The sequence below is a fragment of the Bombus huntii genome, chromosome 7 (genome assembly GCF_024542735.1).
Source record: "Bombus huntii isolate Logan2020A chromosome 7, iyBomHunt1.1, whole genome shotgun sequence".
Taxonomy (NCBI): Eukaryota; Metazoa; Arthropoda; class Insecta; order Hymenoptera; family Apidae; genus Bombus; species Bombus huntii.
This window is the reverse complement of record NC_066244.1, coordinates 3,748,045-3,771,941: the sequence shown is the minus strand read 5'-3', so window position 1 is coordinate 3,771,941 and position 23,897 is coordinate 3,748,045. Positions and strand designations below refer to the sequence as shown.

General features: G+C 58.4%; 3 protein-coding genes across 5 annotated transcripts; all 3 read left to right on the top strand.

The window, feature by feature from the left end:
- The first annotated feature begins 8,263 nt into the window (after positions 1 to 8,263).
- Positions 8,264 to 15,029, top strand: LOC126868117 (uncharacterized). The gene is made up of 3 exons (XM_050623335.1): positions 8,264 to 8,291; positions 14,319 to 14,985; positions 15,023 to 15,029. Exons 1-3 carry the CDS (start codon positions 8,264 to 8,266, stop codon positions 15,027 to 15,029), a joined length of 702 nt encoding a protein of 233 aa, XP_050479292.1.
- On the top strand, positions 9,457 to 11,563 carry LOC126867968 (uncharacterized). Its single transcript, XM_050623063.1, has 2 exons — positions 9,457 to 10,178; positions 11,353 to 11,563. The coding sequence occupies exons 1-2, from the start codon at positions 9,587 to 9,589 to the stop codon at positions 11,370 to 11,372; spliced, it is 612 nt and encodes a 203-aa protein (XP_050479020.1). The 5' UTR covers positions 9,457 to 9,586; the 3' UTR covers positions 11,373 to 11,563.
- A 448-nt stretch (positions 15,030 to 15,477) lies between the features above and the next one.
- On the top strand, positions 15,478 to 23,625 carry LOC126867967 (uncharacterized). 3 transcript variants are annotated; one of them, XM_050623059.1, is made up of 3 exons: positions 15,478 to 15,912; positions 21,939 to 22,224; positions 23,399 to 23,625. In XM_050623059.1, exons 1-3 carry the CDS (start codon positions 15,607 to 15,609, stop codon positions 23,416 to 23,418), a joined length of 612 nt encoding a protein of 203 aa, XP_050479016.1. In that variant the 5' UTR covers positions 15,478 to 15,606; the 3' UTR covers positions 23,419 to 23,625. The 3 variants fall into 3 exon arrangements, with proteins under 3 accessions (XP_050479016.1, XP_050479018.1, XP_050479017.1); XM_050623061.1 differs by lacking the exon at positions 21,939 to 22,224 and having other exon boundaries at positions 15,478 to 16,198; XM_050623060.1 differs by lacking the exons at positions 21,939 to 22,224; positions 23,399 to 23,625 and adding an exon at positions 17,373 to 17,598 and having other exon boundaries at positions 15,478 to 16,198.
- Positions 23,626 to 23,897: the final 272 nt, after the last annotated feature.

Here is a 23,897-nt window from a genome sequence, read left to right as displayed (position 1 = left end):
CCCCTGCCTGATGTTAGTCTTCCTGATCATATTTGCTGGGTTATCGCAGCATCTACGGTAACGTCCTCTGTTTCTCTACTTCGAACGGTGAGTCGCATGCATTTCTGTTCCTCCGGTCACTCAATCATGTCGTAGGATGAAAGGTCCGAATCGGCACGGGTGACTGGTTGTATTACGTAGAATTTTTTGCGAGCATTGTGACCGCGGGTATTTTTTATACCCGTGAGTAGTAACATTCTTTTTTTAAATTTATTAGTTTAGGATAGGTCTTCTTGCACAGCGCGATTATAATAATTAGTTTAAATACATACACTTGAGAATATATTCGTGTTATTTATAATATGCATGTTAACATTCCATATAAATATTTGCAAATGGCAAATATGTACACGAATATACCTGTTTAACATAAACATACTTGATTTTAAGCAATGAATTAATCGTAACAATATCAAGTCACGTTCGTTTATTTCATTTCGGTTAGAAGTTAAAATATGAATCAAAATTCATTTTTTCCCGTACAAGAATATGTGAAATTTTACGTGCAAGAAGACACTTCGCGACAGGCAGATTTTTGAATCAAAGCAATAATTTTGAACACTGCTTCTGCACTTTCGAGTATATGCTTTGATAAAGAGATCGCCTGAGATTATTTCTTTCTTAGTAATATATTTGAAGTCAATTATTCCATTTGATCGAGTCACAGTCTTTTTCAATTAACGCTACCTTTATGCAATATTAAAGTTTTGTTCTGATTTATTAAATTAATAAAGTAGAGTTACTTAGTTACTATTAAATCAATAAAGTAGATTTAATCAGAAACGATGTAGTAAAATATAAAATCAGAGAACGTTAGTCCGTTAAATAAAAATTACACAAACTAATAATTTTTTTAGATCAGGATTTTCAGGTTTAACCCTTTCCGTGCCCATTGTCAGGACCTCATTCACGTGCCCAGGTGCTACTTGAATGGGAGAAAGACACTGGGCACGATGATCTAGAATTAAGTAATGTAATAATTTGTCAGCGACTGACGATGTGTTAGTGTACCGTGCACGACGTATTTTCCACGTTATGTGTGTGTGTTGTTAGGCCGTGGAACTGCGTCGCTTTTTTTCATTCGTTAAAACATCAAATATTAAAAATGTCGAAACATATATCGATTCAATTTACGTCTCGATACAATCACAATTTGTGATAATATCGCCCACGCGATTAAGTGTAACCACGCTTTAAATGTTGCCGTAAATTAGAATTATAATTCCAAGTTTACTTACATTTATTTTAACGATATCATTTCCTCAGACGTGTTTTATCACGTTTTACGCAATGGTCACTAGTCTTCGTCAGTCGATTTCAGGAAAACGGTACGTACCTTAGAGTGTGCATGGTGTGTGTTAAGCTCGGGTGTCGGAGGCGTCCCGGGACGTCCTCTCTAGTGTAGGACCTTTGCTCCCGAGCGTTTGTGTGAGAACCGTGGAGCGAGTGTGTTGGTGTGCCTGTTTTGCACATATTTTTAAATATAGCGCTAGGTAGGATAGGTAGTATACTTTCTGGTATGTCTGTTAATTATAAGTAGGTAGGGCCGGGCAGGTTGGCACAGTCTCTGGTCGGGACCAACCTGTTTCTGGAAAATTATTTGAAAAATCGAAGGTGAAACTGGCACGAGTAGAGCATGCTCTCGTCTCTGGTTTTGCTTTTCGATTTTTCGAATTTCGCGGTCGCGGTCGCGAGTGGGCTCGAAACGAACGTATATTGCTCGAGCACGCACATGCGAGTGGGCAACGATCACTGCTGTGATCGTTGGTCAGTCCATGTGCACTTCAATCAGCTTCCGCGGTTTATATTTTTATTTTACCTTTATAAGTTTTTTTTTGTTTGCGATTTAGAAGTCTCGAGCTTAGATTTAAGTTTCAGCGGGCATTGCGCCCGAAGAAAGAAGGGGCTATAAGCCGAAGAGGCCCGGCAAACTGCCACTCAAGAGGGCAACTACTAATGGCTGCCCATCCTCTGGGTCATCCAGAGCATGGGAAGTCATTATTGTTACTACTTTGTCACTATGCTCGATTTTAGTATTCGTAGTAGTAGTAGTAGTAGTAGCAGTTTGCTTTTTTGGCCGATGTATATATCGGTCCATCGTCCCATTGGGCAAATCGCGATTTTTCTTATTAGTGTTGCGACAAATTAATTACGGGTTGTATTAGAGTTGCGAAATAACATCGCGGCTTTCCATTAGTGCGGCGAGAAAATGATTACGGTTTGAATTAGAGTTGCGATAAAATGATAATCGCGTTTGCTTTAGAGTTGCGAATTACGATATCGCGATTGCCTTTTGCAAATTTTATATAAATTTTTATAATTTCTTATAGAATTATACGTATCAGAATTTATTCTGTTTTCTATTGTTAAAAATTAGATTATAAAAATGTTAGTTTTCAGTTAATTTTATAGTATTACAAGTAGCAATATCAGAATATTTAAAGTAGCTTTTTCATATAGTAAATAGTAATTTTTATTTGAATTCACTATAAGAATTAGCGTTGCGATAATGAATGATCGCGTTTTGTTATGTAGAGTTGCGTTTACAAAATGCCCAAACCCCCCGACTGCATTGGTCGGACACTGTTCCTGGATCACACGATACAGCTGCAAGAGTTGTACAAGTGTGATCGTTCATCGGCAACCTTCTAAATGGTTGCACTGCGATATGTCAGCCCCCCACTCGCGATTTTTCTTATTAGTGTTGCGATAAATTAATTACGGGTTGTATTAGAGTTGCGAGATGACATCGCGGCTTTTTATTAGTGTGATGAGAAAATGATTACGGTTTGAGTTAGAGTTGCGATAAAATGATAATCGCGTTTGCTTTAGAGTTGCGAATTACGATATCGCGATTGTCTTTTGCAAATTTTATTATGAATATTTAGAATTTATCCTATTTTCTATTGCTTAAAATTAGATTATAGAAATGTTAATTTTCAATTAATTTTATAGTATTGCAAGTAGCAATATCAGAATATTTAAAGTAGCTTTTTCATATAGTAAATAGTAATTTTTATTTGAATTCACTATAAGAATTAGCGTTGCGATAATGAATGATCGCGTTTTGTTAAGTAGAGTTGCGTTTACAAAATGCCCAAACCCCCCGACTGCATTGGTCGGACACTGTTCCTGGATCACACGTACAGCTGCAAGAGTTGTACAAGTGTGATCGTTCATCAGCAACCTCTTAAATGGTTGCACTTTGATCTCTCGCTATTAGTGTTGCGTATTGCTTAAATACGAGTGCGTAGATTTATACTTATTAGCGTTGCGTATCAAATATCGGGAACTTTCAGGCTTAATTTTTTTTTTTAATGGTAGATTAATTGATATTGCAGATATAACGAAGCACTCATCGCGTTTGATTTTGAAAATTTTCTGCTTCATAAATATTTGTAGTAAATTAGTGTTGCGAAACAAGAATATTCAGTTCCACTCTCGGCGTGTTGATCGGGTTTATATAGAGTGGAATACGATTGAATTTTAGTAGCCCTTCTGGCTACTGCTTTGTTTCCTTTTCAGCGCCCCTTATTACCACGTTTATTACTGAAAATACTGCTATTTCTTTGTCAGCGTTAACGTTACCATAACTGCTAAAATACAGAAATTTATTACGAATGTATATTATATATAGATTGACATATTTGAAACTGTGAGCGATTTCATGCGCAACAAAGTATTATAATGAAATATCTTAAAGTTGCTATAAAGGCTTCAAATATTTTTTAAAATTTAATTCATTGCAATTGGAATTTCCGCTGGTGATTGTTCGTTCTTAGAACCATAAATTTTAACATTTCTTGGACCGCGATATTTTCAATCTTTTAACAGTAATGTAGAATTTTATAAATATTCGAATTTCATAGTGAATTTTTAATTCAGATTAAATTCAATTACTTAAAATTCTTGTTTTCAACGTAACCCTAGTTTCGATTAAAAAGATACAAATGATTCTCTATATTTGCTAAAATTTAATCAATAGTAATTTGATCTATAATTAACCATTATTAGTAGTTTATTTTTCATGTATAAAATGTTCTCGTTTTAAAAATACCTGTTTCTTTCATATACCGCATCAAGTAAATGAGTTTGCTTCAAATTTATCAATTAGCAGAAAGTAGATTTCAATTACATATATGAACATTTCATAGCATATTAAATATGTATGCTAGATACCCAAATGATTTTTCTTCCATTGTCTAATTGTTCAGGCTTCTTCCCGTTTCCCCATTTTTAAAAGAAGCATATTGCGGTAACGTTGGAGTATATAACTTTTCGATATTTTCATAAGTTTAGTACAAGGAGTCGTATGTCTCTTCTGCAAGACTCTAAATTGTATACGCAGTGTCAATAGTTTCATTTCCATTCTTTCGTTCCAAGTTAGACAAATGTATCTTTGATACAGAATGTTGCCAGTACGGTACCGAATTATTGTACAATGTTTGTGCTGATAGATGTAATCGTTTTCGCAGATTAATCAGTTGATTAACGTTTGGAAAACCACAACATCCATAAATACAAGCATTGCACAATAATTCAATACCAAGCTAAGAACCACGCTAATACAGTCCAGTTTGGATTACGAAAAGCCACGAAGAGAATTTTGGATAATCTAAACTGGACTGCAACGTGGGACGCCGTTGGACGCCGTTGGACACCGTTGGACGCCGTGGGATACCGTCGGTCCAGTTTGGGTCTCCAAAAGCCTCCAACAGAATTTTGGATGATCTAGACTGGACTGCACCGTGGGACACCGTGGGATACCGTCGGTCCAGTTTGGGTCTCCAAAAGCCTCGAACAGAATTTTGGATGATCTAGACTGGACTGCACCGTGGGACACCGTGGGATACCGTCGGTCCAGTTTGGGTCTCCAAAAGCCTCCAACAAAATTTTGGATGATCTAGACTGGACTGCAACGTGGGACACCGTGGGATACCGTCGGTCCAGTTTGGGTCACCAAAAGCCTCCAACAGAATTTTGGATGATCTAGACTGGACTGCAACGTGGGATACCGTCGGTCCAGTTTGGGTCTCCAAAAGCCTCCAACAGAATTTTGGATGATCTAGACTGGACTGCAACGTGGGACACCGTGGGGTACCGTCTGTCCAGTTTGGGTCTCCAAAAGCCTCCAACAGAATTTTGGATGATCTAGACTGGACTGCACCGTGGGACACCGTGGGATACCGTCGGTCCAGTTTGGGTCTCCAAAAGCCTCCAACAGAATTTTGGATGATCTAGACTGGACTGCAACGTGGGACACCGTGGGATACCGTCGGTCCAGTTTGGGTCTCCAAAAGCCTCCAACAGAATTTTGGATGATCTAGACTGGACTGCACCGTGGGACACCGTGGGATGCCGTTGGTCCAGTATGGATCACCAAAAGCCTCTAAGAGAATTTTGGATGATTTATACTGGACTGCAACGTGGGACATCGTCGGTCCAGTGTGGGTCACCAAATGCCGCGAAAAGAATTTTGGATGATCTACACTGGACTACAACGTTGGACACCGTGGGACGACGTTGGACACCGTTGGACAACGTGGGACATCGTTGGACACCGTTGGACACCGTTGGACGCCGTTGGACGCCGTTGGATGCCGTTGGACGTCGTGGGACACCGTTGGACAACGTTTGACATCGTTGGACACCGTTGGACACCGTTGGACACCGTTGGACACCGTTGGACACCGTTGGACACCGTTGGACACCGTGGGACACCGTGGGACACCGTGGGACACCGTTGGACACCGTTGGACACCGTTGGACATCGTTGGACACCGTTGGACGCCGTTGGACGCCGTTGGACGCCGTTGGACGTCGTGGGACACCGTTGGACAACGTGGGACACCGTGGGACACCGTTGGACACCGTGGGACATCGTTGGACACCGTGGGACATCGTTGGACAACGTGGGACACCGTTGGACACCGTCGGACACCGTTGGACATCGTGGGACATCGCGGGACATCGCGGGATGCGTTCGTTTTAGTTTTACTTAATCGTTAGGTAGATACCTATGTTAAGTTCATTGTGAGCTCATTCTGTACAACGATATTTATCCATCTTAGAACGAAAAAAGGAAAATCTCGTCTCCCTCCACTCGCTTACCACACAGTACTTATTGTACTCGCGATTTATCGGCTCGCGATCACTCAGTTCTTTCAAACTGTCGCGTGGCGTACTCGCTTGCGCGTATTTGGAGTGCGTGCGGGTCAACGTGCACGAGACAACTCTTGAGATTCGTAAGTCGCCCCAAGGAGACCTCTGTCTTGGTGACTGCTCGACGACTGCTCGACGTTCGCATCGGATCGCGGGAGTTGTCGTCGCGCCGGTGATGCTTGCGAATCTGTTGGGGATTCAGTCGTGGATCTGCAGTCCTGTCCGATTGGTACTTCGGTACTCGGTCAGGGACCTGCAATTTCACGTCCTCCGTAATTCTGTTCGGGCCCGCGGGAGTGGACCCCACTGTTCAGTGGAGGACAATGCCTTCGTAATCCTGTTCAGCGGTCCCTCCCCGTGAGTGGACCCCACTGTTCAGTTGAGGCCTCTTGCCTTCGCAATCCTGTTCAGCGGTCCATCCCCGGGTTCCACGTGTTCAGTTGGAGTGTGTTAAGTTGCTGGCCTATGTGCTGGATCCACGGCTGAATTACCCGTGGATCACTGGCATCATCGGTCGGCGGCATCGACCGCGACTCGTGTAAGTTTCGAACGGCGAAACAGGAATCGTGTTACGGTCAATTCTTGGGCTTTCCGCTGAACCTCGGGGTTATCTCGTGCACGGGGGTACGTCGCGTAGGTTTGTGAGTTCTTTCGAGAGATCGCGATCTCGTTCGTTTCGGGCGCGCCGCGATTTTTTTTTTTTTTTTTTTTTTTTTTTTTTTTTTTTTTTTTTTTTTTTTTTTTTTTTTTTTTTTTTTTTAAGGTATATTTATTAAGATCACGTTAGAGTTTATAACTTTTCAGTATCTTCAATATCTTACAGTGTCGCAAAAATAAAACGACAACTAGTTTAGTACAGCGACTCGTATGTCCCTTCTGCGAGACACGAAATGGTATATACAGTGTCAGTAGCTACATTTTCTTCTTTTCGTTCCTAGTTAGATAAATGTGTGTTTGATACCGAATGCTGCCAGTAGGGATGCGAATTATTGTAGGATATTTGTACTGATCGATGTAATCGTTGTGTGGGAGATGGATGTTGCGTTACGTAGGCTTTGTTCTACGTTTGTAAAGATTCATGTAAGCGCTGCGTTGGAGATATGTGATTCGCAGTTAGGCTACGAAGCAACTATTTTCATACGCAGGCCCATGGTTAAGTAGAGTCAAAACTCGACATCCTGCCAACAGGTTGAATGTCGAGATCGAATGTGTAGTGTTACATAACCCATGGGCGGGTCTCGCGCGTAGTCACCTCCTCGTGGTGAGTCCTGGTAATTGGCATCCTTTTCCAAAAACTAATTAATCAGTTGATTAATCTTTGGAAAACGATACCAAGCCAAGAACTACGCAACAGTCCAGTTTGGATCACCAAAATCCTCTAAGAGAATCATGGACGATCTAGACTGTACTGCACCGTGGGACACCGTTGGTCACCGTGGAACGTCGTGGGTTCAGTATGGATCACCAAAAGCCACGAAAAGAATGAATCTTGGATGACCTACACTGCACTGCAACGTTGGACGCCGTGGGACAACATTGGACAGCGTTGGTCGCCGTTGGACACCGTTGGACACCGTTGGACACCGTTGGACACCTTTGCACACCTCTGCACAACGTTGGGGTTAGGTTGGGGTTAGGTTGGGGTTAGGTTGGGGTTAGGTTGGGGTTAGGTTGGGGTTAGGTTGGGTTAGGTTGGGGTTAGGTTGGGGTTAGGTTGGGGTTAGGTTGGGGTTAGGTTGGGGTTAGGTTGGGGAGCACGAGGCGGGCATGGGTTCCCGGGGCATAGGACCATGCCCTGGGAAACCCCGATGGATCTGATGTTCTCTTACAGTCGGGTGGCGGCCGATCGGTGCCCTTGGCACCCGTCGGTTCGCCGATCCGGTGCGGAGAACTTCGGAGAAGTTGGCGGGCCCATGCCTGTCAAGACCACTCACCTCACCTTCTCGCGGGGCTCCCTGTCGCCCTGCACCGGCTTCGACCGGGGCAGGGCGCGAAAGAGTGAGTGGCACCAGGACGGAGACTTCGACGACGACCTCGGCGAAAAACGAACAACAATATGGAAATGGAGAACATAAACGACAAAGTTTACGGTGCAGGGGAGGGATACCCCAGTACCGGCGCAGTCGCGGGTAGTGAAGTGGGCCCCGCTGCGTCGATATCTCGCGACCACGGCCGTTCGAGGGTGGACCGCCAGGCCCCCGGACGCGTTTCTACGACTGGCGATGAAACAACGGGAGAGAGGAGGAGGATAACGGCAGGAGGACATTCAGAGGACGACAGGATGGAGACCGCGGAGGAGCCTCCGAGGAAGGCGACGAGACGTTCGCTGAGAGCCGCGAACAGGTCCGAGTACGTTTTTCTCGCGCCGGCCACGATGGACGACGGTACGTCACCGATGGCGGGGGGATCGCGGGGGCGGGCGAGGTCCGACGACGAGGAGTCGGTCGCCTCGATCGCCTCGCGTTCGTCGCTGGCTTCGATGGCGTCCAGGGGTAAGAGGAAGAGAACGGCAGCCGCGACAACACCGGTGGTGTCCGAAGAGTTGGAGGTGCAGATGAGGACGAGTTCTCCGGCGGAAATCAGCGCGGGCCTGACGATGCACGTGTCTGAAATCATGCACGTCGCGACGACGTCGTCGAACCTGAAGGGGACCTACATCAGGTCCCTGAAGAACGCGGCGAGCTATATCACCGCCGCCTGGAACGAGGAATCCGCGAGGAGGGAAAGGCCAGCGCGTGCCACCGACGACGTGGACGCGAGGCTGTCCGTGCTGGAGGGGGAGAACGCAGCCCTCCGCCAGGAGCTGAGGAGACTGGCCGCTCGCATCAACGAGTGCCCGCGATGCTCCGACGCGGCTCCCGAATACGCCCGCCCCGCGTGGGAAGGCGGAACCGAGAACAGGACGCGTCTGGACGCCCTGGAGAGAGCGGTCCGAGAACTGGGTCCCTCCATTCTCAGGACCATCGAAGAACGATTCGGAGACGCGCGAAGTCAACGCACCCCCGAAGCGCGACCCAGCGGGGACCGCCCCGTCGACCCTCCCGCCGCCCAACCGACGCCGCCCCGAAGGGAACGGGAGGACGGCGGATGGGAGCTGGTGGAGACGACGAAGAAAAGGAGGAGAAACAGGAAGAAGGCGAGCGAGGCGAAGGCAGCCGCCGCCGCCGCCGGAGGAGAGGCGGCGAGGAAAGGTCCGACCGCGCCACCACCGACGCGGGTACGGCAGCAACAACGGCAGCAACCCCAGGCCGGCAGGACGACGGGCGCACCGAAGGCGAGCGCCCCCGCAACGCAGAGAGGACCACCGCGGACACCCAAGGTGGTCACGCCCCCTCGCGCACCGCGAACATCCGCGGTGACCCTGACGTTGAAAGAGGGGGCGAGGATGTCGTACGCCGACGTCCTGGAAGCGGCAAGAACGAGGATCCCGCTATCGGAGCTCGGCACGGAGCGCCTCGAGATGAAGAAGGCGATGACGGGCGCCATTATAATACAAGTCCCCGGAGACAAGGACAGGGGAAAGGCGACGCTACTGGCGACGCGGCTGGCCGAGACGCTGGACCCGACGGCGGTGAGAATCGCCACACCGACCAGGATGGCGGAGCTGCGCGTGACCGGGATTGACATCTCGGTCAAGAAGGAGGAGCTGCGAAGAGCACTGGCCTCGGCGGCGGGATGCGGCAGCGCGGAGGTGCAAGTGGGCGAGATCGGCGCCACCAGAGGCGGCCTCGGATCGGCATGGGTCAGGTGTCCGGCGGCAGGAGCCCGCAAGCTGGCCCAGGCGGAGAAGATAGCCCTGGGCTGGTCAACGGCGAGGATAAGGGCCATACCGAAGCGGCCGCTGCAGTGTTTCAGGTGCCTGGAACTGGGGCACGTGCGCGCCACTTGCGTATCCGGCGAGGACCGAGGGCACCTGTGCTACAGGTGCGGCGGGAGCGGACACCGCGCCAGAGAGTGTCCCGCTTCCGCTCCCAAGTGTCCGCTGTGCGAGTCGCTCGGGGCACCCGCGAATCACAGGATGGGCGGAGAGGCATGCAGCCCCCCGAAGGTCAAGAGGAGGAGACCGATCCGCCAACCAGCAGCGGTAGCGGCAGCAGCAGCAGCAGCCGCCGCGGCAGAGACACCGGGAAGCGCCGCCGAACCAGCAGCAGCGGCGGATGGCCGGGAGGAGGCCATGGAGGTGGCGGCATAGTTCAAGCGCCTGCTGCAATGCAATCTCGGTAGGTCGAGAAGAGCGCAAGATCTGCTCTTCCAGACCATCCGGGAGAACGAGGTGGCCCTGGCGGCGGTGGCGGAACCGCATCGTATACCCGACTCGCCCAACTGGATCGGGGACCTGGACGGATCCGCAGGAATAACGTGGACGTCGGCCTCGTGCCTCTTGCTGGACCGTGGCAGCGGCTTCGTCGCGGTCGAGTGGCTAGGAGCGGCGGTGGTGGCGGTGTACGTCTCTCCGAACATCGACCTGGACGCGTACGGGGAGTTTCTGGACCGAGTCGGCGAGTGCGTCCGAGGATGTCTCCCCCGCCAGGTGCTCGTCCTGGGGGACTTCAACGCCCACTCGACGCAATGGGGAAACCCCAGGACCAACTCCCGCGGAAGGATGCTCACCGACTGGGCAGCGGGTCTGGGGCTCCTGCTGGCGAACAGGGGCTCGGCCAGCACCTGCGTGGCGTGGAGAGGATCCTCGGTGGTGGACATCACGTGGGCTACCCCGGAGCTGCTCAGGCGAATCCGCGACTGGAGAGTGGCCGAGGGGGTGGAAACGCTGTCCGACCACCTCTACATTCTGATGGAGGTGACCCTGGGGACCGAGGACGACGCCGGGAGGAGGAGACGACGACGACCGGGAGAGAACCGTCGCCGCCCGCCGCCGCCGCCGCCGCGATGGCGCCTGAAGGAGATGGACAAGGAGATGCTGCGGGCGGCCACGATCGTGTCCGCCTGGAGCTGGGACGCCCGTCGGGCGACCGAGCAGGGAGACATCGACGAGGAGGCGGAGGAGCTCCGAAGATACATGGCCGCGGCGTGCGACGCCTCGATGCCGCGCTCCGTCCCGGGAGGCGGACGAGACCGGGGAACGTACTGGTGGACCCCGGAGATCGCCGAGATGCGAGAGAACTGCGTTCGGGCCCGCAGGAGATTCCTAAGGGCCCGTCGTCGCAGACTGACGCGCGACGAGGAGGAGATCTCCCGCCGTTACGAGGAGTACAGGGAGGCGAGACGGACTCTTCAGCGGGAGATCAAGACCGCGAAATCTCGGTGCTGGACGGAGCTGATCGAGGAGGTCGAATCCGACCCGTGGGGACGGCCGTACAAAGTGGTCACCAAGAAGCTACGACCCTCGGCGCCCCCGCTGACCTCGGACATGGAGCCGACGCTGTTGGACAACGTCGTCGGGACGCTGTTCCCGCCGGAAGACGCGAACGCGAGCCAACCGGCGCCATCCTCCCCCTCCTCCGTCGACGACGACGACGACGACGACGAGGAGACGGCGACGACGACCGCGACGGGATGGAGCGAGGAACTGCGAGTCAGCGACGAGGAGCTCTTCGAAGCGGCCAGGAGGACGGCGTCCCGCGACGTGGCGCCAGGCCCCGACGGAATACCGGGCCGAGCGTGGGCGGAGTCGATCGTCACCATGGCTCCCCGCCTGCGACACCTGTTCGACAGATGCCTGGAGGAGGGCGTCTACCCCCGGACATGGCGGACGGCCAGGCTGGTGCTGCTACGAAAGGAGGGACGCCCGCCGGACTCGCCGTCCGCGTACAGGCCGATATGCCTGCTGGACGAGGTGGGCAAGATGCTGGAGAGGATCGTCGCCGCCCGACTGGAGGCTCACATCACCGAGAGGACGCCCGGATGGCACGACAGCCAGTACGGATTCCGCCGCGGCCGCTCGACCGTGGACGCGGTGAAGAGGCTGAGGGCCATGGCCGAGGACAGGGTCTCCCGGGAGGGGGTGGCGGTGGCGGTGTCGCTCGACGTCACCAACGCCTTCAACTCCATCCCCTGGGGCAGGATCCTGGAAGCCCTGCGCCACTTCGAGGTCCCGGCGTACCTGGTGGGGATCGTTCGAGCGTACCTCGCCGACAGGTACATCGTCTACGCCGGCAGGGACGGAGAGGAGAGAAGACGGATCGAGCGCGGCGTTCCGCAGGGGTCGGTGCTGGGACCGTTGCTCTGGATCACGGCCTACGACTCGGTCCTCCGATGTCCGATGCCCCCGGGAGCGGGAACGGTGTGCTACGCCGACGACACCCTGGTCCTGGCCGGGGGACGGTGGTGGCACGACACGGCGAACCGCACGGAGGACGCAGTGGCGTGCGCGGTGAGCGCCATTCGGAGGCTCGGCCTGACGGTGTCGCCGGCCAAGTCGGAGGCGCTGTGGTTCTTCGACCAGCGGCGAAGAGGAACGCCTCCCCCCGGGCTGACGGTGAACATCGGCGGAGAAGAGGTCCCGGTGGGACGACAGATGAGGTACCTGGGCCTCACGATCGACAGCGGATGGACCTTCGGACCGCATTTCGAGCAACTGGTCCCGAAGGCGACGGCCGCGGCCAACGCCCTGTGCGGCCTCCTACCGAACATCGGCGGAGCGGGATCGAGAGTCCGCCGCCTCTACGAGGGAGTGGTTCGGTCCCGAGTTCTCTACGGGGCACCCGTCTGGGCCAGAAGCCTGGCGACCAGCCGCCGCAGCCTGACCTTGCTGCGGAGGCTGCAGAGGACGACCGCTATCCGCATAGCGAGAGGCTACAGGACGACATCGTACGCGTCGGCGACCGTGCTGGCGGCCTCCCCGCCGTTCGAGCTGCAAGCCTTGGCGCTCGAACGCGTATACGAACACCAGAGGAATCCGACGCCGTCGACCGCCGGCCAGCCGGCCCCGAACATCCGGGAGGAGGCGAGGAAGGAGACCTGGGAACGATGGCGCTCGCAGCTGATCCAGGAGGACGCCGTGCGGCCGCACCGGGCCGTTCGCGCCGTGCTTCCCAACTGGGAGGCGTGGAGGGATCGAGGCGGGGCACCGCTGACCTTCAGGATGACGCAGCTGCTCACCGGCCACGGAGTGTTCGGCGAGTACCTGCTAAGGATTCGGCGAGAGACGACGTCCGTCTGTCACCACTGCGAGGAAGAGGAGGACACGGCGCAGCACACGCTGGAGTTCTGCCCGGCGTGGGCGGAACCACGACGCGTCCTGCGGCTCGAAATCGGCGAGAGCTTAGCCCCCGAAGCGGTCGTCGCGGCCATGCTCAGAGGGCGCCAGGAGTACTCCGCTGTCCGCACCTACTGCGAGCAGGTCATGCTGGCGAAGGAGCGGGCGGAACGTAGCAGGGAACGAGATCGCGACCCGTCCAGGAGGTCGCAGCGCCCTAGGAATACAACGCGCTACAGGGGCGCGACGCCGCCACCGGCGCCGCCGCGGCCGCCGTAGGAGCGCGTGGAAACCAGGAAGAGGCGTCAGGGGGACGGGGTCCCCAGAACGACGCAACAGGAGCGAGGCGCTAGGGGGCGTGGTCCCCCCCTAGCGTTCCAAGAAGATCAAGGACGCCTCCCTTCGACGTAAGGAGAGATAGACGCCCGGGGGTAACCGGTAGTAATTCGGGAGAGATCCCGGGTGCATCTCGACTCAGGCGTCAGGACAGGCCACCGTGGAGTTTTAGTCGGTAAGAGTCCGACACTACCCGCCTAGCGGGTGTCCATGAGGATTTCTCCACGAAAAAAAAAAAAAAAAAAAAAAAAAGGTTGGGGTTAGGTTGGGGTTAGGTTGGGGAGCACGAGGCGGGCATGGGTTCCCGGGGCATAGGACCATGCCCTGGGAAACCCCGATGGATCTGATGTTCTCTTACAGTCGGGTGGCGGCCGATCGGTGCCCTTGGCACCCGTCGGTTCGCCGATCCGGTGCGGAGAACTTCGGAGAAGTTGGCGGGCCCATGCCTGTCAAGACCACTCACCTCACCTTCTCGCGGGGCTCCCTGTCGCCCTGCACCGGCTTCGACCGGGGCAGGGCGCGAAAGAGTGAGTGGCACCAGGACGGAGACTTCGACGACGACCTCGGCGAAAAACGAACAACAATATGGAAATGGAGAACATAAACGACAAAGTTTACGGTGCAGGGGAGGGATACCCCAGTACCGGCGCAGTCGCGGGTAGTGAAGTGGGCCCCGCTGCGTCGATATCTCGCGACCACGGCCGTTCGAGGGTGGACCGCCAGGCCCCCGGACGCGTTTCTACGACTGGCGATGAAACAACGGGAGAGAGGAGGAGGATAACGGCAGGAGGACATTCGGAGGACGACAGGATGGAGACCGCGGAGGAGCCTCCGAGGAAGGCGACGAGACGTTCGCTGAGAGCCGCGAACAGGTCCGAGTACGTTTTTCTCGCGCCGGCCACGATGGACGACGGTACGTCACCGATGGCGGGGGGATCGCGGGGGCGGGCGAGGTCCGACGACGAGGAGTCGGTCGCCTCGATCGCCTCGCGTTCGTCGCTGGCTTCGATGGCGTCCAGGGGTAAGAGGAAGAGAACGGCAGCCGCGACAACACCGGTGGTGTCCGAGGAGTTGGAGGTGCAGATGAGGACGAGTTCTCCGGCGGAAATCAGCGCGGGCCTGACGATGCACGTGTCTGAAATCATGCACGTCGCGACGACGTCGTCGAACCTGAAGGGGACCTACATCAGGTCCCTGAAGAACGCGGCGAGCTATATCACCGCCGCCTGGAACGAGGAATCCGCGAGGAGGGAAAGGCCAGCGCGTGCCACCGACGACGTGGACGCTAGGCTGTCCGTGCTGGAGGGGGAGAACGCAGCCCTCCGCCAGGAGCTGAGGAGACTGGCCGCTCGCATCAACGAGTGCCCGCGATGCTCCGACGCGGCTTCCGAATACGCCGCCCCGCGTGGGAAGGCGGAACCGAGAACAGGACGCGTCTGGACGCCCTGGAGAGAGCGGTCCGAGAACTGGGTCCCTCCATTCTCAGGACCATCGAAGAACGATTCGGAGACGCGCGAAGTCAACGCACCCCCGAAGCGCGACCCAGCGGGGACCGCCCCGTCGACCCTCCCGCCGCCCAACCGACGCCGCCCCGAAGGGAACGGGAGGACGGCGGATGGGAGCTGGTGGAGACGACGAAGAAAAGGAGGAGAAACAGGAAGAAGGCGAGCGAGGCGAAGGCAGCCGCCGCCGCCGCCGGAGGAGAGACGGCGAGGAAAGGTCCGACCGCGCCACCACCGACGCGGGTACGGCAGCAACAACGGCAGCAACCCCAGGCCGGCAGGACGACGGGCGCACCGAAGGCGAGCGCCCCCGCAACGCAGAGAGGACCACCGCGGACACCCAAGGTGGTCACGCCCCCTCGCGCACCGCGAACATCCGCGGTGACCCTGACGTTGAAAGAGGGGGCGAGGATGTCGTACGCCGACGTCCTGGAAGCGGCAAGAACGAGGATCCCGTTATCGGAGCTCGGCACGGAGCGCCTCGAGATGAAGAAGGCGATGACGGGCGCCATTATAATACAAGTCCCCGGAGACAAGGACAGGGGAAAGGCGACGCTACTGGCGACGCGGCTGGCCGAGACGCTGGACCCGACGGCGGTGAGAATCGCCACACCGACCAGGATGGCGGAGCTACGCGTGACCGGGATAGACATCTCGGTCAAGAAGGAGGAGCTGCGAAGAGCACTGGCCTCGGCGGCGGGATGCGGCAGCGCGGAGGTGCAGGTGGGCGAGATCGGCGCCACCAGAGGCGGCCTCGGATCGGCATGGGTCAGGTGTCCGGCGGCAGGAGCCCGCAAGCTGGCCCAGGCGGAGAAGATAGCCCTGGGCTGGTCAACGGCGAGGATAAGGGCCATACCGAAGCGGCCGCTGCAGTGTTTCAGGTGCCTGGAACTGGGGCACGTGCGCGCCACTTGCGTATCCGGCGAGGACCGAGGGCACCTGTGCTACAGGTGCGGCGGGAGCGGACACCGCGCCAGAGAGTGTCCCGCTTCCGCTCCCAAGTGTCCGCTGTGCGAGTCGCTCGGGGCACCCGCGAATCACAGGATGGGCGGAGAGGCATGCAGCCCCCCGAAGGTCAAGAGGAGGAGACCGATCCGCCAACCAGCAGCGGTAGCGGCAGCAGCAGCAGCAGCCGCCGCGGCAGAGACACCGGGAAGCGCCGCCGAACCAGCAGCAGCGGCGGATGGCCGGGAGGAGGCCATGGAGGTGGCGGCATAGTTCAAGCGCCTGCTGCAATGCAATCTCGGTAGGTCGAGAAGAGCGCAAGATCTGCTCTTCCAGACCATCCGGGAGAACGAGGTGGCCCTGGCGGCGGTGGCGGAACCGCATCGTATACCCGACTCGCCCAACTGGATCGGGGACCTGGACGGATCCGCAGGAATAACGTGGACGTCGGCCTCGTGCCTCTTGCTGGACCGTGGCAGCGGCTTCGTCGCGGTCGAGTGGCTAGGAGCGGCGGTGGTGGCGGTGTACGTCTCTCCGAACATCGACCTGGACGCGTACGGGGAGTTTCTGGACCGAGTCGGCGAGTGCGTCCGAAGATGTCTCCCCCGCCAGGTGCTCGTCCTGGGGGACTTCAACGCCCACTCGACGCAATGGGGAAACCCCAGGACCAACTCCCGAGGAAGGATGCTCACCGACTGGGCAGCGGGTCTGGGGCTCCTGCTGGCGAACAGAGGCTCGGCGAGCACCTGCGTGGCGTGGAGAGGATCCTCGGTGGTGGACATCACGTGGGCTACCCCGGAGCTGCTCAGGCGAATCCGCGACTGGAGAGTGGCCGAGGGGGTGGAAACGCTGTCCGACCACCTCTACATTCTGATGGAGGTGACCCTGGGGACCGAGGACGACGCCGGGAGGAGGAGACGACGACGACCGGGAGAGAACCGTCGCCGCCCGCCGCCGCCGCCGCCGCGATGGCGCCTGAAGGAGATGGACAAGGAGATGCTGCGGGCGGCCACGATCGTCTCCGCCTGGAGCTGGGACGCCCGTCGGGCGACCGAGCAGGGAGACATCGACGAGGAGGCGGAGGAGCTCCGAAGATACATGACCGCGGCGTGCGACGCCTCGATGCCGCGCTCCGTCCCGGGAGGCGGACGAGACCGGGGAACGTACTGGTGGACCCCGGAGATCGCCGAGATGCGAGAGAACTGCGTTCGGGCCCGCAGGAGATTCCTAAGGGCCCGTCGTCGCAGACTGACGCGCGACGAGGAGGAGATCTCCCGCCGTTACGAGGAGTACAGGGAGGCGAGACGGACTCTTCAGCGGGAGATCAAGACCGCGAAATCTCGGTGCTGGACGGAGCTGATCGAGGAGGTCGAATCCGACCCGTGGGGACGGCCGTACAAAGTGGTCACCAAGAAGCTACGACCCTCGGCGCCCCCGCTGACCTCGGACATGGAGCCGACGCTGTTGGACAACGTCGTCGGGACGCTGTTCCCGCCGGAAGACGCGAACGCGAGCCAACCGGCGCCATCCTCCCCCTCCTCCGTCGACGACGACGACGACGACGACGAGGAGACGGCGACGACGACCGCGACGGGATGGAGCGAGGAACTGCGAGTCAGCGACGAGGAGCTCTTCGAAGCGGCCAGGAGGACGGCGTCCCGCGACGTGGCGCCAGGCCCCGACGGAATACCGGGCCGAGCGTGGGCGGAGTCGATCGTCACCATGGCTCCCCGCCTGCGACACCTGTTCGACAGATGCCTGGAGGAGGGCGTCTACCCCCGGACATGGCGGACGGCCAGGCTGGTGCTGCTACGAAAGGAGGGTCGCCCGCCGGACTCGCCGTCCGCGTACAGGCCGATATGCCTGCTGGACGAGGTGGGCAAGATGCTGGAGAGGATCGTCGCCGCCCGGCTGGAGGCTCACATCACCGAGAGGACGCCCGGATGGCACGACAGCCAGTACGGATTCCGCCGCGGCCGCTCGACCGTGGACGCGGTGAAGAGGCTGAGGGCCATGGCCGAGGACAAGGTCTCCCGGGAGGGGGTGGCGGTGGCGGTGTCGCTCGACGTCACCAACGCCTTCAACTCCATCCCCTGGGGCAGGATCCTGGAAGCCCTGCGCCACTTCGAGGTCCCGGCGTACCTGGTGGGGATCGTTCGAGCGTACCTCGCCGACAGGTACATCGTCTACGCCGGCAGGGACGGGGAGGAGAGAAGACGGATCGAGCGCGGCGTTCCGCAGGGGTCGGTGCTGGGTCCGTTGCTCTGGATCACGGCCTACGACTCGGTCCTCCGATGTCCGATGCCCCCGGGAGCGGGAACGGTGTGCTACGCCGACGACACCCTGGTCCTGGCCGGGGGACGGTGGTGGCACGACACGGCGAATCGCACGGAGGACGCCGTGGCATGCGCGGTGGGCGCCATTCGGAGGCTCGGCCTGACGGTGTCGCCGGCTAAGTCGGAGGCGCTGTGGTTCTTCGACCAGCGGCGAAGAGGAACGCCTCCCCCCGGGCTGACGGTGAACATCGGCGGAGAAGAGGTCCCGGTGGGACGACAGATGAGGTACCTGGGCCTCACGATCGACAGCGGATGGACCTTCGGACCGCACTTCGAGCAACTGGTCCCGAAGGCGACGGCCGCGGCCAACGCCCTGTGCGGCCTCCTACCGAACATCGGCGGAGCGGGATCGAGAGTCCGCCGACTCTACGAGGGAGTGGTTCGGTCCCGAGTTCTCTACGGGGCACCCGTCTGGGCCAGAAGCCTGGCGACCAGCCGTCGCAGCCTGACCTTGCTGCGGAGGCTGCAGAGGACGACCGCTATCCGCATAGCGAGAGGCTACAGGACGACATCGTACGCGTCGGCGACCGTGCTGGCGGCTTCCCCGCCGTTCGAGCTGCAAGCCTTGGCGCTCGAACGCGTATACGAACACCAGAGGAATCCGACGCCACCGACCGCCGGCCAGCCGGCCTCGAACATCCGGGAGGAGGCGAGGAAGGAGACCTGGGAACGATGGCGCTCGCAGCTGATCCAGGAGGACGCCGTGCGGCCGCACCGGGCCGTTCGCGCCGTGCTTCCCAACTGGGAGGCGTGGAGGGATCGAGGCGGGGCACCGCTGACCTTCAGGATGACGCAGCTGCTCACCGGCCACGGAGTGTTCGGCGAGTACCTGCTAAGGATTCGGCGAGAGACGACGTCCGTCTGTCACCACTGCGAGGAAGAGGAGGACACGGCGCAGCACACGCTGGAGTTCTGCCCGGCGTGGGCGGAACCACGACGCGTCCTGCGGCTCGAAATCGGCGAGAGCTTAGCCCCCGAAGCGGTCGTCGCGGCCATGCTCAGAGGGCGCCAGGAGTACTCCGCTGTCCGCACCTACTGCGAGCAGGTCATGCTGGCGAAGGAGCGGGCGGAACGTAGCAGGGAACGAGATCGCGACCCGTCCAGGAGGTCGCAGCGTCCTAGGAATACAACGCGCTACAGGGGCGCGACGCCGCCACCGGCGCCGCCGCGGCCGCCGTAGGAGCGCGTGGAAACCAGGAAGAGGCGTCAGGGGGACGGGGTCCCCAGAACGACGCAACAGGAGCGAGGCGCTAGGGGGCGTGGTTCCCCCCTAGCGTTCCAAGAAGATCAAGGACGCCTCCCTTCGACGTAAGGAGAGATAGACGCCCGGGGGTAACCGGTAGTAATTCGGGAGAGATCCCGGGTGCATCTCGACTCAGGCGTCAGGACAGGCCACCGTGGAGTTTTAGTCGGTAAGAGTCCGACACTACCCGCCTAGCGGGTGTCCATGAGGATTTCTCCACGAAAAAAAAAAAAAAAAAAAAAAAAAAAAAAGGTTGGGGTTAGGTTGGGGTTAGGTTGGGGAGCACGAGGCGGGCATGGGTTCCCGGGGCATAGGACCATGCCCTGGGAAACCCCGATGGATCTGATGTTCTCTTACAGTCGGGTGGCGGCCGATCGGTGCCCTTGGCACCCGTCGGTTCGCCGATCCGGTGCGGAGAACTTCGGAGAAGTTGGCGGGCCCATGCCTGTCAAGACCACTCACCTCACCTTCTCGCGGGGCTCCCTGTCGCCCTGCACCGGCTTCGACCGGGGCAGGGCGCGAAAGAGTGAGTGGCACCAGGACGGAGACTTCGACGACGACCTCGGCGAAAAACGAACAACAATATGGAAATGGAGAACATAAACGACAAAGTTTACGGTGCAGGGGAGGGATACCCCAGTACCGGCGCAGTCGCGGGTAGTGAAGTGGGCCCCGCTGCGTCGATATCTCGCGACCACGGCCGTTCGAGGGTGGACCGCCAGGCCCCCGGACGCGTTTCTACGACTGGCGATGAAACAACGGGAGAGAGGAGGAGGATAACGGTAGGAGGACATTCAGAGGACGACAGGATGGAGACCGCGGAGGAGCCTCCGAGGAAGGCGACGAGACGTTCGCTGAGAGCCGCGAACAGGTCCGAGTACGTTTTTCTCGCGCCGGCCACGATGGACGACGGTACGTCATCGATGGCGGGGGGATCGCGGGGGCGGGCGAGGTCCGACGACGAGGAGTCGGTCGCCTCGATCGCCTCGCGGTCGTCGCTGGCTTCGATGGCGTCCAGGGGTAAGAGGAAGAGAACGGCAGCCGCGACAACACCGGTGGTGTCCGAAGAGTTGGAGGTGCAGATGAGGACGAGTTCTCCGGCGGAAATCAGCGCGGGCCTGACGATGCACGTGTCTGAAATCATGCACGTCGCGACGACGTCGTCGAACCTGAAGGGGACCTACATCAGGTCCCTGAAGAACGCGGCGAGCTATATCACCGCCGCCTGGAACGAGGAATCCGCGAGGAGGGAAAGGCCAGCGCGTGCCACCGACGACGTGGACGCTAGGCTGTCCGTGCTGGAGGGGGAGAACGCAGCCCTCCGTCAGGAGCTGAGGAGACTGGCCGCTCGCATCAACGAGTGCCCGCGATGCTCCGACGCGGCTCCCGAATACGCCCGCCCCGCGTGGGAAGGCGGAACCGAGAACAGGACGCGTCTGGACGCCCTGGAGAGAGCGGTCCGGGAACTGGGACCCTCCATTCTCAGGACCATCGAAGAACGATTCGGGGACGCTCGAAGTCAACGCCCCCCCGAAGCACGACCCAGCGGGGACCGCCCCGTCGACCCTCCCGTCGCCCAACCGACGCCGCCCCGAAGGGAACGGGAGGACGGCGGATGGGAGCTGGTGGAGACGACGAAGAAAAGGAGGAGAAACAGGAAGAAGGCGAGCGAGGCGAAGGCAGCCGCCGCCGCCGCCGGAGGAGAGGCGGCGAGGAAAGGTCCGACCGCGCCACCACCGACGCGGGTACGGCAGCAACAACAGCGGCAACCCCAGGCCGGCAGGACGACGGGCGCACCGAAGGCGAGCGCCCCCGCTACGCAGAGAGGACCACCGCGGACACCCAAGGTGGTCACGCCCCCTCGCGCACCGCGAACATCCGCGGTGACCCTGACGTTGAAAGAGGGGGCGAGGATGTCGTACGCCGACGTCCTGGAAGCGGCAAGAACGAGGATCCCGCTATCGGAGCTCGGCACGGAGCGCCTCGAGATGAAGAAGGCGATGACGGGCGCCATTATAATACAAGTCCCCGGAGACAAGGACAGGGGAAAGGCGACGCTACTGGCGACGCGGCTGGCCGAGACGCTAGACCCGACGGCGGTGAGAATCGCCACACCGACCAGGATGGCGGAGCTGCGCGTGACCGGGATTGACATCTCGGTCAAGAAGGAGGAGCTGCGAAGAGCACTGGCCTCGGCGGCGGGATGCGGCAGCGCGGAGGTGCAAGTGGGCGAGATCGGCGCCACCAGAGGCGGCCTCGGATCGGCATGGGTCAGGTGTCCGGCGGCAGGAGCCCGCAAGCTGGCCCAGGCGGAGAAGATAGCCCTGGGCTGGTCAACGGCGAGGATAAGGGCCATACCGAAGCGGCCGCTGCAGTGTTTCAGGTGCCTGGAACTGGGGCACGTGCGCGCCACTTGCGTATCCGGCGAGGACCGAGGGCACCTGTGCTACAGGTGCGGCGGGAGCGGACACCGCGCCAGAGAGTGTCCCGCTTCCGTTCCCAAGTGTCCGCTGTGCGAGTCGCTCGGGGCACCCGCGAATCACAGGATGGGCGGAGAGGCATGCAGCCCCCCGAAGGTCAAGAGGAGGAGACCGATCCGCCAACCAGCAGCGGTAGCGGCAGCAGCAGCAGCAGCCGCCGCGGCAGAGACACCGGGAAGCGCCGCCGAACCAGCAGCAGCGGCGGATGGCCGGGAGGAGGCCATGGAGGTGGCGGCATAGTTCAAGCGCCTGCTGCAATGCAATCTCGGTAGGTCGAGAAGAGCGCAAGATCTGCTCTTCCAGACCATCCGGGAGAACGAGGTGGCCCTGGCGGCGGTGGCGGAACCGCATCGTATACCCGACTCGCCCAACTGGATCGGGGACCTGGACGGATCCACAGGAATAACGTGGACGTCGGCCTCGTGCCTCTTGCTGGACCGTGGCAGCGGCTTCGTCGCGGTCGAGTGGCTAGGAGCGGCGGTGGTGGCGGTGTACGTCTCTCCGAACATCGACCTGGACGCGTACGGGGAGTTTCTGGACCGAGTCGGCGAGTGCGTCCGAAGATGTCTCCCCCGCCAGGTGCTCGTCCTGGGGGACTTCAACGCCCACTCGACGCAATGGGGAAACCCCAGGACCAACTCCCGAGGAAGGATGCTCACCGACTGGGCAGCGGGTCTGGGGCTCCTGCTGGCGAACAGGGGCTCGGCGAGCACCTGCGTGGCGTGGAGAGGATCCTCGGTGGTGGACATCACGTGGGCTACCCCGGAGCTGCTCAGGCGAATCCGCGACTGGAGAGTGGCCGAGGGGGTGGAAACGCTGTCCGACCACCTCTACATTCTGATGGAGGTGACCCTGGGGACCGAGGACGACGCCGGGAGGAGGAGACGACGACGACCGGGAGAGAACCGTCGCCGCCCGCCGCCGCCGCCGCCGCGATGGCGCCTGAAGGAGATGGACAAGGAGATGCTGCGGGCGGCCGCGATCGTGTCCGCCTGGAGCTGGGACGCCCGACGGGCGATCGAGCAGGGAGACATCGACGAGGAGGCGGAGGAGCTCCGAAGATACATGACCGCGGCGTGCGACGCCTCGATGCCGCGCTCCGTCCCGGGGGGCGGACGAGACCGGGGAACGTACTGGTGGACCCCGGAGATCGCCGAGATGCGAGAGAACTGCGTTCGGGCCCGCAGGAGATTCCTAAGGGCCCGTCGTCGCAGACTGACGCGCGACGAGGAGGAGATCTCCCGCCGTTACGAGGAGTACAGGGAGGCGAGACGGACTCTTCAGCGGGAGATCAAGACCGCGAAATCTCGGTGCTGGACGGAGCTGATCGAGGAGGTCGAATCCGACCCGTGGGGACGGCCGTACAAAGTGGTCACCAAGAAGCTACGACCCTCGGCGCCCCCGCTGACCTCGGACATGGAGCCGACGCTGTTGGACAACGTCGTCGGGACGCTGTTCCCGCCGGAAGACGCGAACGCGAGCCAACCGGCGCCATCCTCCCCCTCCTCCGTCGACGACGACGACGACGACGACGAGGAGACGGCGACGACGACCGCGACGGGATGGAGCGAGGAACTGCGAGTCAGCGACGAGGAGCTCTTCGAAGCGGCCAGGAGGACGGCGTCCCGCGACGTGGCGCCAGGCCCCGACGGAATACCGGGCCGAGCGTGGGCGGAGTCGATCGTCACCATGGCTCCC

Coding starts and splice junctions, on each gene's coding strand:
- LOC126867967 (XM_050623059.1), top strand. CDS start 15,607: ATGTCGTACGCCGACGTCCTGGAAGCGGCAAGAACGAGGATCCCGTTA. Junction 15,913..21,938: donor CGGGATGCGGCAGCGCGGAG/GTGCAGGTGGGC, acceptor GGCAGCGCGGAG/GTGCAAGTGGGCGAGATCGG. Junction 22,225..23,398: donor TCCCGCTTCCGTTCCCAAGT/GTCCGCTGTGCG, acceptor GAGATTCCTAAG/GGCCCGTCGTCGCAGACTGA.
- LOC126868117 (XM_050623335.1), top strand. CDS start 8,264: ATGGAGAACATAAACGACAAAGTTTACG. Junction 8,292..14,318: donor CATAAACGACAAAGTTTACG/GTGCAGGGGAGG, acceptor TTTACGGTGCAG/GGGAGGGATACCCCAGTACC.
- LOC126867968 (XM_050623063.1), top strand. CDS start 9,587: ATGTCGTACGCCGACGTCCTGGAAGCGGCAAGAACGAGGATCCCGCTA. Junction 10,179..11,352: donor TCCCGCTTCCGCTCCCAAGT/GTCCGCTGTGCG, acceptor GAGATTCCTAAG/GGCCCGTCGTCGCAGACTGA.